The sequence below is a fragment of the Loxodonta africana genome, chromosome 19 (genome assembly GCF_030014295.1).
Source record: "Loxodonta africana isolate mLoxAfr1 chromosome 19, mLoxAfr1.hap2, whole genome shotgun sequence".
In the NCBI taxonomy this organism is placed as follows: domain Eukaryota; kingdom Metazoa; phylum Chordata; class Mammalia; order Proboscidea; family Elephantidae; genus Loxodonta; species Loxodonta africana.
In genome coordinates this window covers 25,844,275-25,863,000 of record NC_087360.1, presented here as the reverse complement: position 1 = coordinate 25,863,000, position 18,726 = coordinate 25,844,275, and the positions used below count along the sequence as shown (strand labels likewise).

The window sequence follows — 18,726 nt, the reverse complement described above, 5'->3', positions numbered from 1 at the left end:
TCCTGTTCAATGGTCCACCCTGGGAGGGAAGGGCTGTAGGGACATTCTGGTTTACAAGTCTGTCCACCCAGCATTAGTGTAGGGCCTGCACATACAGGCTGTCAGGAGGTACTTGGGAAATGATGGAATCGGAGTGTGGGGCACGGAGCGGGACCTGGGCCTGAGGGCAGGCTTCTCCCAGGGTCTACGGGTAGACTTTGGACCTAGAGCAACGTAGCATATTAGGGTTTTAGGAAGGTTCCTCCAGCAGTGGCCACCTGGCTCTGCTGACAGAGCTCCTTTCTGCCTCCCCAGGAGCTGTGAGGATGGCGCACCTGCTGGGCAGCCAGGCCTGCATGGACAGCCTGCGCAAGGACCTCACCGATCTGCAGGGTGCCATTGTGGATGTGTTCTCCCGTGCCGGGCCTGTGCACTTCCCCTCCTGGAAGTTCCCCGACCGTATGGCCTGTGACGTGGACATGGTGGCCCTGTTGGAGCACTATGACTATGTGCCCAGTGACCCGGAGTTCACGCAGCTATCCCATGTTGTGCTGCTAGAGCTGGTCATTGACAGGTGAGAGCCTCAACCAAACCTGGGTATCTCAGGGTGCTGGCATGTGCCCCTTAAAACTGTAGCAGCCACAGGAGCCCCTCCAGAGGAGGTGATGACAGTCCCCATTGACTGAGCACCTGTCAGGGCCAGATGGGAGCTCAGAGCTCTCCTAGTGATCTCCCACTTCAGTTCCGTTCAGTCCCATTTTATTATCTTTATTTTATATATATATTTTCTAATTTATTTAACGGATCGTGTTGTTGTTGTTAGGTGCCATTGAGTCGATTTCCACTCATACTGACCCCATGTGAAAGAGCAGAAATGTGTCATAGCGTTTTCTTGGCTATAAGCTTTTCAGAAGCAGATTGCCAGGTCTTTCTCCCATGGAGCTGCTAGGTGGGTTCGAACTGCCATCCTTTTGGTTAGCAGCCGAGTGCTTAACGTTGCACCAGCAGGGCTCCTTTAACAGACCTTAGATACACAGAATTGGATAACCCTAACTCCTGGTTCATGACCAATGTTAATCACTGGTCTACACATAAAAAAAAAAAATTTATAGCCCTTTTTTATTTAATTTTCTATTTAATATTTTATTTGATTTTTTATGTAACTTTCACAGTTGTGAACGCACCACCCACCCAACACGGGAACCAACAGTTTAGCAGTGACTTCTCTTTCGCTGTTCACCACGCCCTACCTTTCCATGGCTTTCTGAGAGGGTCCCACTCTCCTGTGGTTATTGCTTTGCCTTTGTGTGTGTTGAGCTGTGTATCCAGTGGCATGCTGTTTAGTATTAGTTGTTCTCATTTTCTTCTTTATAAAAACGGCATCATACAGCATGTGGTCTTGTACCACATGTGAAATTGTGTACTACAGATTAGTAAGTAAGCACGAGTAAGTCCGTGAGTACCTTGCTTACTGGGTAGCTGGGAACACTCGAGAGGCTGGAGCAGACAGGCTCAAAGGATTGACTTACACTCCAGAAGCTCTGATGTAACCCAGCAGCATGTCCAGGTGATATTGGGGGCTCTGGGCTTCTTTCCTCATCTGCGAAATGGTGGATGCTCATTGCTCTGATAACTAGTACCCCTCAGGAGGCTGTGTTGCCATAGAATGTAGGGCAAGTGACATCACCTCTCTAAGCCTCTGTGTCCTCATCTGTGAAATGGGGATAATAGTAAGTCTTGCCTCAGGAGCAATGAGATGGTGCCTGTGAAGGCCTTGGATGCTGGCTGATGCACAGCCAGCACTTGGCACGTGACGGTCATCATCAGTGACTCTGTGGCTTGATGGGTGGAGAGAGCCCGGCCTGGGAGGGAGGTGCCAAGGGCTCCAATCCCAGCCCCGTTGCCAAGTTGTTGTATTATCTAGGGGAGTCCCCTTCCTTCTCTGGGCCTCAGTGGCCTTGTTTATAGAATGTGGAGTGGACTGGTGCTCTCTGAGGCACTGTCTGGGCCTGACTTCCCTCCACCCCTCCAGCTCCTGCTGGGCTCAGAGCAGAGATCACGCTTCCTGGTCCTTAGCCCCCACCCCCAGCTCACAGGGAGTTGCCAGCCACACTATTGTCCCTGTAACTGCTCCTGGGGGTTTTGTGTGTTGGGGACACCACAGCTGCCACTTGGAGTTTCCATCCCAGGCTGTTTTTCCTGGCATCTTGCGGCTACACTATTCCCTCTTCATGTCACACGGCCAGACACAGGATTGTTTTCCTAACTCCTCGCTGGCCCTGCTGGGAAGAGGCCATTGGATTCTATGCTATCATTTAACATGGTCATCAGCCTTCCACCTCCTGGGGGCTACAACCCAGGCTCCCTGTGCTCAAAAACTGTTGTTGTTTTTGTTAGCTGCTATTGAGTTAGCCCCCGACTCATGGCGTCCCCACGCACAACAGAGTGAAACGCTGCCCAGTCCTGCACCATCCCATCACTGGTTGTGGATCAGACCGTTGTGATCCATAGGGTTTCCACTGGCTGATTTTTCCAAAGTAGATTGCCAGGACTTTCTTCCTATTCTGCCTTAGTCTGGAAGCTTCCCTGAAACCTGTTAAGCATTAGAGCAACACAAAAGCCTCCACTGACAGACAGGTGGTGGCTGCACATGAGGTGCGTTGGCCAGGAAGTGAACCTGGTTCTCCCACATTGAAGGCAAGAATTCTACTGCTGAACCACCAATAACACCCTAATAAAATGGTGGGGGCAGACAGGCAGCACAGATGGGGGAGGGACCTGCCTGAGGACAGAGAAGCCAGGGTTAGCATTGTGAGGCCTGAAGGAGCCCTTGGTATGAAAGCACCATTTGTAACCTGTGAGGAGCTGGGCATGTGTGAGCACAGAACATGCCTTCCTTCTCCATGGCTTTGCACATGCCCTTCCCTCTGTGAGGAATGCCCCTCCCACCCACTTCCTGGTCTGGCCAAGACGTCCTTATCCTTCAAGGCCGAGTTCACTTGTCCTCTCCTCTGTGAAGCTGTCACTGATGTGAGCACACCCATTCCCACCCCCTGCCCACATCTGGCTGAGTTAGTGGAACCTCCTCTGGGCCCCCGTGAGTTTGCAGGACTCTTGGCAGAGGCCGGGTCTGAGACCCAGACAGATTGGGTGCCCTGAGGATGGGGCCATGGTGAAGCATCTCAGGAGCCTGACTCTGGCGCAGAGTGTAGCATTTAAATGGAGTTAAGACTGAGGAGGAAGGTAACACCAGCAGCTCAGCAGTCTCCAACTGTGAGGAGCTGTCTGTCTAAGCAGACAGATCGCTCCGTCCTTCTTCCCCATCCCTCAGAACAGGCCAGGACCAGAGCCTCACAGTTAGCGTCTCTGCCTCTAATTTGGAATTTCAAGGTTGGGTAGAGACCTGCTTATCTTCTCTCTACAGCTCCATTGTCACAGAGCAGCTTGCCCTGTAGCAGAACCTCCTGAACTAGGCCCAGGGGCCTGTACATGTGCCCCTGCCCTGCTCTCCCCACCCTGTGGCTGTGAGTAGGCTCTGGACCATGTGATAGAAGGCAGCCATGTACCCAGTGCTTTCCAAGTACTTAGGGTACAACTGAGTCAAGACCAGGCCTGGTCTTGAAGCTCTCTGGAGAGCCCCAGTCCAGTGAGGATCAGCCAAACAGAAGTGCTGCCACCAGGAGGTGCAGAAGAGGCCACTGAGAGAAGTCTGGGAGCCAAGAAGGGCTTCCTGGAAAAAGTGACCCTGGCTGGGCTGACCTCTTCAAGTCCCTCATGCCTGGGCCAGCCCTTAGAGCCAGAGGCATGTGGTTCTGTGATGTGCTGGCCTCAGCCCCAGCTTGCCCTGGCATCTCTGTCCACAGGCTCCTGCTGCTGCTTCAGAGCTGTGCAAGCTACCTAGAGAATCTCAGCTCAGAGCAGACCATGCCCCCGGGCCAGGCCTCAGGGCCCTGCATGTCTGTGGGGCTCACAGTGCGGCGCTTCTGGAACACCTTGCTGGGGGTGGGCATGCTCTACCAGCAGGCAGCTCCCCAGGTGGGTTGGCCCCAGCCCTATCCCCTCCCTCTGGTCCCGGCTGGTATCCGTATGTGCTCACCCTCCTGGCCACCCTGCCCTAGCCTCCTAGCACACCATTGTGGGCCCCTGTATTCTGCACTGGGTCCCTACTGTCCATCAGCTACAGTATAAATTCTGGAGCCTCACAAGCCAGTGTAGCACAGTGGTTAAGAACACACACCTTGAAGCATGTCTGGGCTACCTGGCTCAGCTATTTATGCTGTGAAACTTTGGGCCTCAGTTTGTTCATCTGTACAATGGGTACATCCTTATCCCTGAAGACATTGTGGATGATACTGTAATATGAACTCACATCTACTACAGGTTATTCTGTAATCTCACAACCACCCAGTGAGGGAGGACCCAACTACCTTTAGTTTTAGGAGGAAACTAAAGGTGAGAGCAGATTTGGTGACATAAGAAAGCCTGTTAACCAGCAGCTGTTACTATCACTGTCGCCTTCCCAGTACCAGGCATAAAATTGCATCAAACCTACAGGGCAGCTTGGAAAAGGCCCTGGCTTAGTAATTTGTGGGAGCAGGAAGGAGGGAAAGGTTCCCTCTCTCTCATTCGCGTTGGTGTCAGATAGCATCAGGCAGGCTGGTCACCTCCTAGGCCTGTCTACCTCACCTGCCTTCCTTTTCTTTTTCTGATCACAGAAAAGGGCAAACCAGGGGGAGACCCCCACCTCCAAGCCCACAGCCAAGGGTGAGCCAGCCAGGAGCCCTGAATTTGTGACTGCCAAGTTCATCAAGCCTCCTTCCCCAATGCCAGGCTTGTCCCAGACCTGCCAAGAGTCGGACACCATCCCTTCCAGGGTCTCCTTGCAGTGTCCAGCCAGAACTGCTGAGAACACCAGGAGTGTCTACTCCCAGACGGTTGAGACGGCCCTAGTGCCCTGTGATGCGTGCACCAGCGTCCAGGGCAGCTTGCAGGAGGTGGGCAAGGTGGTCATCAGCCTCTGTCAGGGCCAGAACCTACCCTCGTCTTTAGACCAGTTCCAGCAGCTGGTGCAGGACAGCATGGGGCTCAGGCCACTGCCAGCCGCCACTGTGGGCCGCTGGGTGGCAGAACAGAGCAAAGACCTGATGCGCATCAGTAAGCATGTGGGGGCCCTTGCTCAGCTTGTCGGGCCCCTCAGAGCCCAGCTGGAGGAGGCCGAGGGGCAGAAGGATGGACTCAGGAAGCAGGTGGACGAGCTGGGGCAGATGCTGCAGCAGGAGCAGGAGGTGCGGCGGCAGCAGGCAGAGGAGGCTGAGCAGCGCCTGGTGGAGTGGAAGTGTGACAAGCAGCAACTGCTTGCAGGTCTGTGCCCCAGAGGCCAGATCCTTAGTGGCCCAGAGGCTCTGCCACAGTCTTAGCGGGGGCTTTCCCGAAGCAGACCCTAAGACAGGGCTCCTAGTACAAGTAGTATGCGTGAGAGGACGGGGAAACCTGGGCTGGGGAGTGGGGAAAAGAGACAGGGAAGGAAGGCAGCAACAATGGGTACATTTACGAGGCCCATCACATTGTGAGCAATTGGAGCTGCATCCCACTGGGGAACACTGAGACTGTGGAGAGCACATGCCTCAGAGTTACTCTGCCAGAGGGATGAGGGCACTGGGGTGTTTATCCACATACTCCTACTAGTCAGTGAGGATTACTCCTGGGGCAGTGATCCCTTAGCATTTCCAGCCAAGCAGAGCAGCCTCTGCAGGTTGGCAAAAGCCATCAGGCAAAGAGATACGGCTATTGGAATGGGAGGTTGGCCAGTGCCCACTGATAGATTTGGGTAAGTCACTGCCCTCTCTGAGCCTCACTGTCATTCTCCATGGAGAATACTGAGGCCAGAGAGGTGTAGAGACATGGCAGCCAGCCAGTAAGAAGCAGAGTAGACGGGCCTAGCTCTCCTGGCACTGTCCCAGAGTCCTCCTACAACCCTGCGCAGCCCCTCGACAGGGCTATGGCTGCCTCCCCACTGCAGGGTGTGCGGGGCATGAAGGTAGCCAGCCGGGCCCAAGAGTGTCTCTGAAGGGCCTCTCTTGGCTGCTGTAGAAACAAGTGACCTAAAGAAGAAGGTGGCAGTCCTGGAGGGGGAGCTGAAGCAAAAGCAGGAGTCCACACAGGCTATAGGTAAGGAGCCACTGTTTGTTCCCTGGGCTTATAGGGCAGATGTAAAAAAGGAGCCACAAAGGAGGGTATGTACCGCTTGGTCACACTGTTGGGTGAGGGCCCGAACTAGAGTGTCACCTCTTCCCCAGAGAGTGCCTCCCATTTTCTAAACCCCCTGAGGCAGGATTTAGAGCCCTCACTTGCCCTGGATGAAAGGCAGTGCTGGGACTCACACCTAGTGCTCTCCTACCCGAACCGTTCTCACACCTGGTCAATCCCGCAGAGGTAAAGGCCCAGCAGCTGCAGGAGGAGGCAGAGCTCCGAGTGGCAGCTGAGAAGCAGGTGCAGCAGCTGGAGGGGCAGGTGCAGCTGCTGGCGGGGCGGCTGGACGGGGCCAGCCAGCAGATCCGCTGGGCCAGCACAGAGCTGGACAAAGAGAAGGCCCGCGTGGACAGCATGGTCCGCCACCAGGAGGTGAGGCCAGGTGCCCTTCTTGCCCCCTGGATGCCTACCACGTGGGCTTTAGGGAGAGAGGCTCCACAGGCGTGGAGGGGGCCCATCTGGGCAGGGCACCCACTCCCCAGTACACAACCAAAATTGGGGTTGACTCACCTTTATGGAGGTCCTTCCCTGAGCTAAATGTGGAGGGATGGTGACCCAGGGACCAGTAAGGCCAGGTGAGGCCAGGACCAGCAGAGGTGTCATAAACAGCTCTCCTACCAGATGACTGGTTGGACCAGGGAAAGTGCTGCAGGGTCCCAGAGCAGGATGGCCATGTCTGCTTGTTGGAATCCAGAAAGTTTCTGGGAGGAGGTGGATGCCAAAGGCTGGTGGTTGGGCCATCAGCCTGAGGAAGTATGAGGAGGGCAGAGCATGAGCCACAGCCCAGGGCCCAGGTGCTGCTGTGCCCCCATGTACAGACAAGGCACAAGGCAGCCAGAGGTCCCATAGCTTCCTTGTTCCCACACAGCTGGCCCATCCCTGTGGGCCTCACAGCCTCCCTGGCCCCTCACCCTCCTCAGTCCCTGCAGGCCAAACAGAGAGCCCTGCTGCAGCAGCTGGACAGCCTGGACCAGGAGCGTGAGGAGCTGCGGGGCAGCCTGGATGAGGCCGAGGCCCAGCGGGCCCAAGTGGAGGAGCAGCTGCAGAGCCTGCAGAGCGAGAGGGAACAGGGGCAGTGCCAGCTCCTGGCCCAGCAGGTGGGGGCAGGGTGAGGGCATGGGTGTGTGCCTCCCTCCAGCCAGCTGAGTGCATACGGGCCTGTCCCACGCCCATGTGTGTATGTGTCAGGGGTCGGGGGTGTACCTGGGGATCCAGGCGTGAGCCTTCTGCTGCCCTAGGAGCTGCTACAGAGCCTGCAGTGGGAGAAGCAAGGCCTGGAGCAGGCAACGACGGACCTGCGACTGACCATCTCGGAGCTGGAACGGGAGCTCCTGGAGCTGAAGGAGCGGGAGCGGCTGCTGGTGGCTTTCCCGGACCTGCACAGGCCCCTTGAGGCCCAGATCCAAAGTAGGGGCCCGGGGATATTGCAGAGGGCTCACCTGGGCAGGATGCTGCAGTGGAAGCCACAGACCAGAGGAGAGCAGTCAGCAATGCGGCCCCCTGGGTAGGAGGGACCTGACCCCTGGGCCCCGTGACACACAGGGGCTTTACACCATCTGAATCCTCTACGTGGATGGGGAAACAGCAGCCCAGAGAGGCAAGGCGACTGCCAATGGTCATGCAGCCGAATTCAGACACAGGTCTCTGCCTCTGAGGCCCATGCTCCTGACCACACCAACGCTAGCCTTCACTCAGCCTCCTTGTGTCTCCCTTTCTGGCATCTTGTCAAACCACACCACAGGCCCAGCTCCAGGGGTATACCCCCAGGGCTGTCTGGTGTCCTTGAATCCCATGACAGACAAGTGCTAGGCATCCGTCTTGGCACAGGACTGGGTACCAGGCAACCTGGGTTCTTGTCCCAGGTCCTCCAGCCCTGTAGTGCTGAGCTCCCTCATGGTAGAGTAGGGTGAACCCATCATCAGAGCTGTCAGGAAGATCCACCACGGTTTAGTGGCCATGGTAAGTTATCCTCCTGACTGTGGACTGCATGCCAGGCCCATCTGTTGCCCTCACAACCGCCCTGTGAGACAGATAGCAGCTGCTTTCTAAAGATCAGGAAGCCAAGAACCAGAGAGGGCAGCAACCTGCTCATGTCTGTGGTACCATGAGCTGGAAGCACCCACCACCACCAAAGCAATGGGAAAAATTGCTGAATCCCGTGACTCACAGATTCTGAGTCTGACTCTGTCTGACCTTGGAGAGCTCACTCTGTCTCTGTGGCCCTCCGGAAACAAAGTGTGGGAAGAGACCCATTCCCTTGCTTAGGCCCCACCCAGCTTAGATTCTACAGTGCTGTGGTCATCTTCCTGCTGGGTGGGAAGAGGGAGGCAGAGTCTTGCGAGAGGGTCAGGTGGGAGGTCCAGGGACTGGCCCTGCCTAGCTCCCCTGTGCCTGCAAGCCACCCACCCAAGGGGCACGCAAATGGGTATGTCTGCTCTCTGAGGTCCTTTCCCATCTGGTGCAAGAGGCAGGCCTGGTGGGGTGGGGTTCCAGATAGTGTGTGCCCCACAGGCTCTGGCAACGTCACGGACGACATGGAGAGGCAGGTGCAGGCCAACAGCATCCGCATCCGGGTCCTGCAGGAGGAGAACGGGAGGCTCCAGGCCATGCTGTCCAAAATTCAGGAGGCAGCCCAGCAGGGGGGCCTCAAGGTGGGCAGCCCGGCCCCCAACCTGAGAAGGTGGGCCCCCAGTGACCTGGAGGAGGCTCCCCACCGAGCAGAGCTTATCACACTCCACCCTGGGAACCTGTCAGGCTCTCATCCCATGGGGCTTTAGGCTGGGCTTCTGTGAAGCTGCCACATGTCTTCCGCTTATACAGAAGGCATAAGGAGAGTATGGGCCCATTTATTCCCGGCTCCAAATCCTTCTTCGTAGCCCTTCGTACCTTTATTCCACGCTAATCAGGAGCTGTGTTGGAAAGCAAACCTCCTGACACTTAATGCCTGTGGCTTAGGATGGGCCCTGGAAGCTTCCCAAACTCTGCCCCTTGGTGGAAGGGGTTGTGAGTTCGGGCTCATGCTGTCCACCACCTCTAACTATGTCACCGTCTCTGTAAAGTGGGGAGGGGACTATTGGGTCTCTCTGACCGTGGCCTTCTTTACAGCTGATCCCCCAGGACCAGCTCTGGTCCCCTCTCACTAAGGGAACCCCAGGAACAGCACGCCCAGCCCGGAGAGCCTCCCCAGGGTGAGTGAGGCTTTTGCCAGAGGTAGCAGGTGGGGTGGGTGGTCCAGGCTCACTCACAGGGGGCTCCTGTGGTCTGATCTTCCCACAGGTCCCTGGGCAGGCGGCCCCCACCTGGCAGCAGGACAAGCAGTGCAGGCAGGACCCTGTCAGGCCAGTCCCGAACATCCCTATCTCAGCAGCCTGGCAGCCGGCCCAGCAAGTCCTCCCTGGAGGATGTGCCTCACTCAGCCATCTGCTCCCAGAACCCTATCCACGCCTTGGCCAGGCTGAGACGGAGACTCTCACCCTGCCGGGGCCAGGCCAGCTCTGCACACCAGCCCCAGGAGCGACCTATGTAGCCTGCTGCGGCAGCGGGGCTCAGTGGGGGCAGGTGGCTAGCAACCCACCCAGTACAATAAAGCCCCAGCCACCTGCCCACTGTGATCTTGGTCTCACAGCACTAGCCTCTTGGGTGGGGGCTGCTGAGTGCCAGCCACATGGGTCATTGGCCAGCAGCACAGTCCTGGCACACTGTGGGCCCACAGCAAATGGCAGCTTCCTGCCTCCTGACAGGAGACAGGAGAGGAGAACACACAGAGGGCGGAGAGAAGCTTCTAGCACTTGGGTAAGGTGAAGGACAGTCTTTCCTCATAGCAAGGGCCAAGTGGGAGACATGGACTCTGATCTGTACCAAGTGAGAGGAGATGCAGGGTGGGGGAGGGCCAGGGGATGGGAAAGCAGCTGCCGAAGAGGGTCTGACAAGGTTGTCTGAGGCCAGGGAGGCATCAGAGGCTGCCACCCTGGCTCTGGGCTCATGGAGGCCAGCAGGGCAGTGATGCCTTCCCAGCCCCAGCTCTGAGGCCTGGGGAAGGGACATTAAGGATCTAAGGAAGTCAGCCCTCTTTAATAGAGAACTCCCACCTCCAGAAAATGGTGAGAAGAAAAGGTTTCTCTAAATCCTGGACATCAGATCCCCAGGAGGCCAATGAGGGCAGGGCAGGGTCTTGCCCAGCCAGAGAGGTGGACACCACAGCCAGCTCTGGCTTTTCTGGGTCCCTTGGGGTCCACCCTGCCACTGATGTCACTGGCCACACCAGTCCACTTTATTGCCTCAAGTTACCTCATCTGAGAAAAACAGGCTCTAAGACCTTGCTGAGGCTTTCTGAGGGTGAGCACTCCCAGTTGAAATTTTCCCCTAGTGAAGCAACCTGGTGCAGCACCTCAGTTCACAGAGAAGGGTCAGGAGGGGTGATGTGTGTAGCTGAGCTGGCACAGCCGAGGTCTGCCTAACCGGCTTCAGTGGAGTCCAGGGGTTCCTGAGGGAGGCTGATCACTGGCCCAGCCCTCACAGGTGAAAGCCAGGGTGCCTGTGCCCAGGTCCAGGTGAAGGCTGGCTCCTCTCTCAGGCCTCCACCTACTTGGCATCCATTAATTAGCTAAGAGTTCTGCAGGTCAGCAGTCTGGTCCTGTGTAGCTGGGTTCTCTGCTCAGGGTCTTAGAAGGCTGAAATCAAGGTTATCTGCAAGGTTGCATTCCGATCTGAAGGCCCTGGGGACAAATCCACTTCTAAGCTCATCCTGGTTGTTGGCAGAATTCAGATCTTTGCAGGACCTGACTGAGGGCCCTATGTCCCTGCTGGCTGGCTTTCAGCTGGGGGCAACTCTTGGTACCTAGAGGCCATTCACATTCCTTGCCATGTGGGCCCCTCCATCTTGAAGTCAGCAAGTTTCTCACACGTTGAATCCCCTTATGTTTCAAATCTGACTTCCTTTTCTTCCATCAGCTAGAGAAAACCCTCTGCTTTTAAAGGGCTTGTATGATTAGGTCAGGTCTACTTGGATACTTGCCTTACTTCAGTACCATATAAAATAACTGAACCACAGGAGGAAAATCCGTTACATTCACAGTTCTAGCGATTACACAGGATGTGAGCACAAAGTGGGGTGGAACGTTTTGGGGGCTATCATAGAATTATGCCTCCCATAGGCAGTAGAGCCCAAGGTAACTTTTTATCTTAAAAAATACACACAGATTTTCTATTTTATGTTAAAATATATCCACGTTTAATATTAAACCTTCCCCACCCCAGATCTTCCCTAAAAAAACCCGATGCCCCTGGGGAATGCACCAGTTATCCTGTGGCTTCAGGGATCCCGGCTGGCCCATGTAGCTCTGACTGAGAGAGATCAGGATTGGACAGTCTCTAAAGCCCCTGGTCCCAGCCAGGCCCGGGGAGGGACACACAGCGGTGTCTGTGGCTGGGGGCAGCAGGCAAAGTGAGGACTCTGGGTCTAACATCACAGCTTGGACTGAGGTGTATCCTGAAAGATGGTCAGGCCAGGGTGCCCCGAAGGCCAGAAAGTTCCTTCCCCAACCCATGCCCCAATAAATAAACACAAAATACTGTAGCCTCAGCCTCCAGGGACACCCTAAAAGGTAGGCCAGAGAGCCCCCAATCCTTGAGAGCAGCTGTACTATCCCTCACCCTCTTACCCAGGCCTCTGCCTGGGTGCTGAGGAGCTGCCTGTGAGGAGGGCAGGCAAGAAGCCCCAGAATTGCAGAGAAGGGCCCCCAGCAGCCTCTCTTCCTGGACTGGCTGGTCTCAGCCCTGCATCCTGCTTGGGGATGTGGCCCCACCTTCCCAGTGTGGACACAGCAGGGTACCCTGCCCCTCATCAGGGGAGGGGCCCTTTGTCCCACCCACAGGGACCTCTGTCCTGTGCACCCTGCTGTCCTGTTCCAGGAGCCCAGGTTGAGGGCCAGGGTACAGGCAGGCAGCTAATCATCTGAGTAGTGGTTCCCTGTAGGGGCAGGAAGAGAAAGAGCAGGGAGACAGGCATCAGGCAGGGCCCAGGTGCCATCAGCCGAGGGCCCCTGCCCCTACTCACCCAGCACGTTGAATTTGCACAGTGGGCAGGTCTGCTGGAGCAGCAGCCAGGGGTCCACGCAGTCTCGGTGGAACTCGTGCTTACAGGGCAGTACCCGGAGCCACTGTGCCGGGGGCAGGGAGGGGGTCCTCAGGCCACAGGGGCAGGACTCCAGTGAGGGTGTCTTTTTCTGTGCCCCACACCTGAGCTGGAAACAAGCCCCCAGTGGCCTGGCCTGTCCCCTCCCCGCCATTCCATAGCCCTGGCGCCTAGGAGCGAATCTGGAGAAGGGTCTGGTTGGGGTGGTTGAGGTCTCTGGAGGAAAATGGGGGACATCACTGGTCAGTCAAGGGCTGGTCTCTACCCAGGGCACTAACCTGCTTGTGGCAGAAGTGGTCCAGACACACAGCACAGGTCTCAGCGCCCGGCTCCAGGAGGCCCTGTGCTGCCCTGCCCAGACGGCAGCGCCGGGTCTTGAGGGATGCCAGTCTCTGTACCACACGGCGCTTGAACAAGTCCACCTGTGGGAAAGGGGCAGGTACAGTCTCTCTGGCAGGAAAGCTGGGGGTGGCCGGGGCTCCCGTGGGCTCCCACCTGGCCTCCAGGCTCCCGCTGGCTCTGCCGCGACGCCTGCCGCTGGGCCTGGACCACAAGGCCGGTGCACAGGAGCATGGCCACCAGCAGGATGGCATTCCACAGCTGCTGCAGGGGCTTCTGGGGAGGGGACCGGGGTTGTCAGGGCCTGTGGCTGCCCTGCACTCTTTCCCCAGTGAAGTCCATCCCCATGGCACCAAGGACCAGGCCAGCAAGTGCACCAAAGGTTCTGCATCCCCGTGTGCTCCCAGCTTCCTCTTCTGCCAGCTCTGTGCCTCCCACACGTGAGACCCTCAGGTCTGCTCCCAGCTGCCTTCTTCCTATCCTACACATCTCATTCTCCTACCCAGGAGACCAAATCTGTTCCCAGCCCAGGCCTCTCCTGAGCAACAAACCCTGTATTTCTGTACATATGAAAGCTTCTATCTGGCAGCCCCAGAGCCTCCCCCACCCAGGACCTTGCACTTCCTCCTGGTCTCTCAGTGCCCACCACCACACCCCAACCAAGCCAGGAATTTGTTCCCACTCTCAGAGTGAGTCCAGCCCCGTCCTGTTGCTTCTCCTTCCTAGATCTCTTGTGCCCTCCCCGGGCCATCCCATGACCTTCCACTGCTCTGTGGTCCCCGGCCTCCACTCTCGCCTGCTCATCCCAACCTGGCAGCCAGGAGGGCCTCAACTACAAACCTGACTGGGCAACCCTGCTGGACACGCCACCCTGAGCCTGTTTCCACCCTCAGGAGAGAGCCTGAACTTGGCTTGGCCTGGCTATAGGACCTCGCCAGAGATGTGGCCCACCTCAGCTCTCCTGCTGCTGCCCTCCTCTCAGTGGCCCATGCTCCTAGCCCTTCCCACGCCTGCACCTTTCCACACACTCTTCCCTTCCCTGGCTACTGCCCTTGGGCCCCCCCTTGCTCCAAGAAGCGCTCCTGCTTGCTTCCGCCTCCCGGCCCTCCTCACACCTAACCTTGACTGTGCATTTCTCAGCTACCTACTCTCTCTCTCTGGTCTGGGGGTACCTGTCAGTCTGAGAGTACCTGCTGTTGAGAACTATGCCTGACATGGTCACAATACAGTCTTAGCGCCTCACTTAAGGAAAAGACTACTGAGAGAATACTTAAAACCTGTGGTCCCTGGATCCCTGGTTGGGCCTCAGAGTGACTGGGGGACCACAGTGACCTTGATTTCATCCCAACCATATGCAGTATGGCTGCTCAGAAATAGGTGCGGTGGAGTGAGCAGCAGCACCTCCTGGCTGAAACGTAGCTACTTGCCACAGGCACACTTCCTCAGGGTCTATAAATCCAGACCCACTGCCGTTGAGTCGATTTCAACTCATAACAACCCCATAGGACAGAGCAGAACTGCCCCACAGGGTTTCCAAGGAGTGCCTGGTGGATTCAAACTGCTGACCCTTTGGTTAGCTGCCAAGCTCTTAACCACTATGCCACCAGAGTTTCCCAGTGTCTGTGGAGATGATTAATACATGCACTTAAAAGCTTTCTGCAATCTTAATAGCTCTCTGCCATCATGTTCTTCCTCAACCAATGCTCAAGTTCAAGTACCATCAGGGGGAGGACTACGGAGTGATCTGATGTTAAAAGAGACCCCCACCCTGCTGTTAAGTGTCAAAGCCCGCTGCTCTTGCTCAGGCTTGGGGCTGTTACCAAGAGAGATCTGTGAGCCCAGCTCTCCCCTCAGTCCTGCACTCCCTTCTCCTCCTGGGCCTCTGTCCCCATCTCCCCTCCAGCTGCGGTGGTGGCACTGGCACTTACTCCAGGAAGCTGTCCTAGGCTGGGCTCAGGGGTCTTCACTATGCCCACCCCACTTCCCCCCAGCTCAGTGACAGTGTCTCTGGCCCATCTCCTCCCCGGACAAGCCCTGTAAGCCTGGGCCATGCTGAGCCAGGCTGACACAGGCAAGCCTCACCGAGTGGCCATTATAGCGTAAGTTCCCAGGGCAGGCCCACTCTAAGCCTCCATGCCTTGGGGAGACCAGAAGGTGCTGGGTGGGTGGGCCAAGGGTATGGGCAGCCTAAACCTCCACTGCAGGCCACAGAATCAGCCACCCAGGCTCAGCACATCTTGGAGCCCCTGTGTGAGGAGGAAGGGTGGAGTTGGGGAAGTCGTTTGTTCAGACCTTCCTGACCTGTGAGAGCTGCAACTCTCTGGGTTACCGGGGCCAGAGTGATGATGACCAGGTCCTGGGCCTGAGTATCAGATCCACCAGCTGAGATGCCTGCCCCAGTCGCCTTCAGACAGCAGTATGGCCGCAGCTGCTCAGCTTTGCTCTTGGTACCAGCTAGTCCACCAGGCAGACTGTGCACACTCCTCTCCAGCCTCTCTAGGCTGTCTCCCAGTCTACCTTCCAGCCTGCTCCCTTCTCTCCTCTAGCCTTTCCGCCGGCACCTCCTCAGGCCCCTCATCAGACGTCTATGGTGCTGCCCTCACAGAGGACATACACTGGGGCACCCTTCTCTTCCAGAAAGCCTTTCGCATCCCTAGTCTCAGTGCTTGTTACCCCAACAAATCTGTTCAGGCTGAGTTGCCATAGTATCTTTCATGTTCAAGTCTCTTCTTGCCTGCTCATCTTTGAGCCCTGTGAGTGCAGACACAGGGTCTCACAGGCCTTTCGTATCCTCCACAGCCTTCACATCCTTCACATCCAGCCCCATTTGTGAAACAAAACAATTTGTTGATGGCTGATTTATTCAAGTGCTTACAGCAAGAAAGATGTTAAAAGCAGTACCAGCTACCTGTTTGCTTAACACCCACTGCAAATTAAGTGCCTTGCATACCCTATCCGAGACATTCTTGTGATGGTTGTACTATCCCTGTCCACAAATACAGACAATGAGATTTACAGAGGCTGAACACTAGGCCCAAGATCATTCTGCTGAGCTTTCCAAGCCAGAATTTGTACCTGAGTTCCTGGATGGTGCAAACAGTTAAGAGCTTGGCTACTATCCAAGAGGTCGGTGGTTCAAACCCACCCAGAGGTGCCTCAGAAAAAAGGCCTGGTTATTTCCTTCTGAAAGGTCACAGCCACGAAACCCTATGGAGCACAGTTCCAGTCTAACACACACAGAGTCACCATGAGACAGAATCATCTCGACCTGACGGTCTACTGATTTGGTTCTCTGCCTGACGAGGCTGCCTCACGTTGCCCATGTCCACCGACACCTGCTGGAGGCTGCGTGCCGAGACGGGGCACATCTGCCCCACATAGGATAGATGCTCAATAAATGCTATGGATGGAACACTGTTGGACCCCCTTGATGGCAACAGATAGGCAATCCAGAGATAAGACTTAGCCCCTGCCCTTGGGAGACAAAGTCAGGCGACCCAAAACATAAACAGGAGTGGCTGTCCTAGGAGCCGTATGAAGGGCCTGACAAAGTGTGTGATTTAGAAGAGAAAGGAAGGGACTTTGTACTGAGAGCACAAGGAAGACTCTCCAAAGAAGACAGGCAGGATGAGTCATGAATGAAGGCTCTGCTACACATGGAAATGGAGATAAAGGGTGTCCGTGCTCATGGCCAAGCCCAGCCAGAGGCCCAGCAGCAGGGTCTCCAAAGGTATGTACAGGCAGCAAATGACAGGACTACGGGAGCATAGGGCAAAGAGAAGCAGGGGAGAGAAAACTAGAAAAATAGAATGTGTGCGTCAGATCAGGCGAGCCTTGAAAGCCAGGCTAAACAGTCTGAATTTTATCCTGCAGGCAATGGAGAGCCCAACGCTTCTGAGCAGAAGCAACACAACAGCAGCCAACAGTAAATGACTCTAGGCCAGGAGCCACATCGAGAACCCACGGGCATCACGACAACCCGCTGAGGTAAGAGTAGCCATCGCCAGCACCAAGACATGAAAGGCCACAGGACTTCTAAGACAAGGCCATATGTGTGGCCCACCAGTACCTCCTCTCCCCAGCCCTGTATAATACCAACACCTACCTGCTCCTGGGCACGACTGCCTCCCAGGCACACCAAGTCTTGCCAGCCACCGTAGCCATCCTTAGAGAGGCCACAAGTGGTCCAAAGGGTCAGCTTCCACTCAATGTTGGCTGACAGAGACTCTCCACTGGTGATCTCAGCAGTAGCCTGTGTCCTCCTATGGAAGAAAGAATACCACCCCAGCCATTTCACTTTGGCCCCAGGCCTCTCCTAGCCATTGCTTTTTCTACTTCTCACACAAACCTGGCCAGACACCGTAAGCCCACGGATCAGCCTATCAATCAAGTGTCCAACTTTCTTTTTTCCGGGCCCATCCCCTCTGCTCTCAGAGTCGCCTCCTCTCTCCAGGCCATGGCTCCTCCTTCCAGTCCCCTTACCAAGTTTTCAGACCAGGTGACCACCATCTTCAGGCCAACAGGAAGCACCCAAGTTCTGAGACCCCTGAGCCCAGAACAGAGATGGGGAACCTCAGTACCCAGGCCTAGTCCTCCTGGAACCCAAACCCCAACTCACTGCAGCAGTGCCTCCAATAGCTTGGTGACGTTTGAAGAATAATGAAGGACAATCACTGGCCTGAGCAGAAGCTGGGATATGTCCAGCTGCAGGAGAACAGGCAGGTCAGCACACCTTGGTCCCCTGTATTCAGCCTGTACCCCCACTGCTTGCTCCAGGCTCACCTCTCGGACCACGTTGTGGTTCAGGATGAGGAGAAGCAGGGCAGAGGCTCCCAGGAAGAGGGCTCGACGCATCTGCAGGACAGAGGGCAGGAGGCTGGCACACACCTGACCACATCTCTCTTAGCTCCTAGCTCTACAGTGAGAGCTTCCTCTGCAAACTAGGATAAGCTAGCTCTTTGAGGCCAAAGGCAGAAATTCCTCTTCCTCCTACCCAAACAATGCTGTGCCTTCCTTGGTGCTAGCAGGGCAGGCACCCCTACCTCCCCCTGGAGGAACTCCCTGGCCGATCCCCTCGGAGCCTGATCTAACCTCTCCTCACCACCTCTCACCTCTAGGTTTCCACACCGTATTGACCCAATTCTCCAGACTAGGGTCCCCTGTCCCACCCAGGCCCACGGCTTGTCTGGAAACTCCTGGGGATCCACCTGAGAGCCAGGCTCCAGCAGATGCCTGGGCACCCCTTTCTCTAGCTCCCCTCCCCTACACACTCCACCAGCACCTGCTGGACCAGGGCCTTGGGATAGGCCTGGGGGCCGCTGCCCTGATTCTCCTGGTGGAACTCGGCCGCCTGCTCCTTGCCCACGTAGGCCACTGCAATCCAGCCTTCCACCGGCACCTCCTGCTCGACATCCACCATGTCCATCTGTGGGTGAGGGGCCACGGGCAGAGGAAGGGAAGGGAGGAGGAAGTGCTGGGGGTCAGCAGCACCAGGATCCAGGCCAGGGTTTGGGAACGCGTTTGGAGGGGCAAGCATCCGGTTCTCAAGTTTTGAAGCGCGAGTGCTGGGGCCCTGGGCGTCCTGGGGAGAGGGCACTGGACTGTCAGCGCCCAATCCAGGACGAAGGCTGGTTCTGGGAGCGGGGCTGCGGGGATGCAGGGCTCAGGGAGGGGTGTAAGCCGGGCGGCAGAGGCCCAGTCTACGTGGGTCCAGCTGGAGGAGGCGCGGCGGCGCTCACCAGCAGCAGGCGGCCGCGTAGCGGGGGCGCCAGGTCCGCGTCGGGGCCAATCCGGACGCCCTCCAGGCGCAGCGCGTCCGGCCGCGGCAGCCTCACGTCCACCCGCACCGCACGGGCCCCGCCCCGCCCCGCCCCGGCCGCGGGCTCGCCGCCGTCCGCCGCGGCCCCGGGCCCCGCCAGGCCCAGCCAGAGTGGCAGCAGCGGCAGCAGCAGCAGCAGCGGCGATGGCGGAGGCGGAGGAGGCGGCGGCGGCGGCGACCTCAGCGCGGGGCGAGCAGGGGGGCCCAT

At 56.9% G+C, this 18,726-nt stretch overlaps 2 protein-coding genes across 4 annotated transcripts in view; one reads left to right on the top strand and one right to left on the bottom strand.

Annotated features, from left to right (window-relative positions):
- CCDC157 (coiled-coil domain containing 157) overlaps positions 1-11,457 on the top strand; it is a 27,599-nt gene extending 16,142 nt beyond the window's left edge. Inside the window, exons 3-12 of the mRNA XM_064271923.1 lie at positions 295-553; positions 3,843-4,014; positions 4,695-5,340; positions 6,070-6,147; positions 6,410-6,600; positions 7,149-7,325; positions 7,467-7,732; positions 8,426-8,879; positions 9,334-9,416; positions 9,505-11,457. Of these exons, the coding sequence (XP_064127993.1) occupies positions 295-553; positions 3,843-4,014; positions 4,695-5,340; positions 6,070-6,147; positions 6,410-6,600; positions 7,149-7,325; positions 7,467-7,732; positions 8,426-8,879; positions 9,334-9,416; positions 9,505-9,754 (2,576 nt within the window). The 3' untranslated portion in view covers positions 9,755-11,457. The remainder of the gene's footprint in view (positions 1-294; positions 554-3,842; positions 4,015-4,694; positions 5,341-6,069; positions 6,148-6,409; positions 6,601-7,148; positions 7,326-7,466; positions 7,733-8,425; positions 8,880-9,333; positions 9,417-9,504) is intronic.
- RNF215 (ring finger protein 215) lies at positions 11,428-18,726 on the bottom strand. 3 transcript variants are annotated; one of them, XM_023559236.2, is made up of 9 exons: positions 18,439-18,726; positions 17,982-18,125; positions 17,483-17,554; positions 17,319-17,404; positions 16,806-16,962; positions 12,857-12,976; positions 12,640-12,783; positions 12,284-12,386; positions 11,428-12,196 (listed from the first exon to the last, which is right to left on the bottom strand). In XM_023559236.2, exons 1-9 carry the CDS (start codon positions 18,724-18,726, stop codon positions 12,174-12,176), a joined length of 1,137 nt encoding a protein of 378 aa, XP_023415004.2. In that variant the 3' UTR covers positions 11,428-12,173. The 3 variants fall into 3 exon arrangements, with proteins under 3 accessions (XP_023415004.2, XP_023415001.1, XP_023415003.1); XM_023559233.2 differs by lacking the exon at positions 18,439-18,726 and having other exon boundaries at positions 12,284-12,470; positions 17,982-18,429; XM_023559235.2 differs by lacking the exons at positions 12,857-12,976; positions 18,439-18,726 and having other exon boundaries at positions 12,284-12,470; positions 17,982-18,429.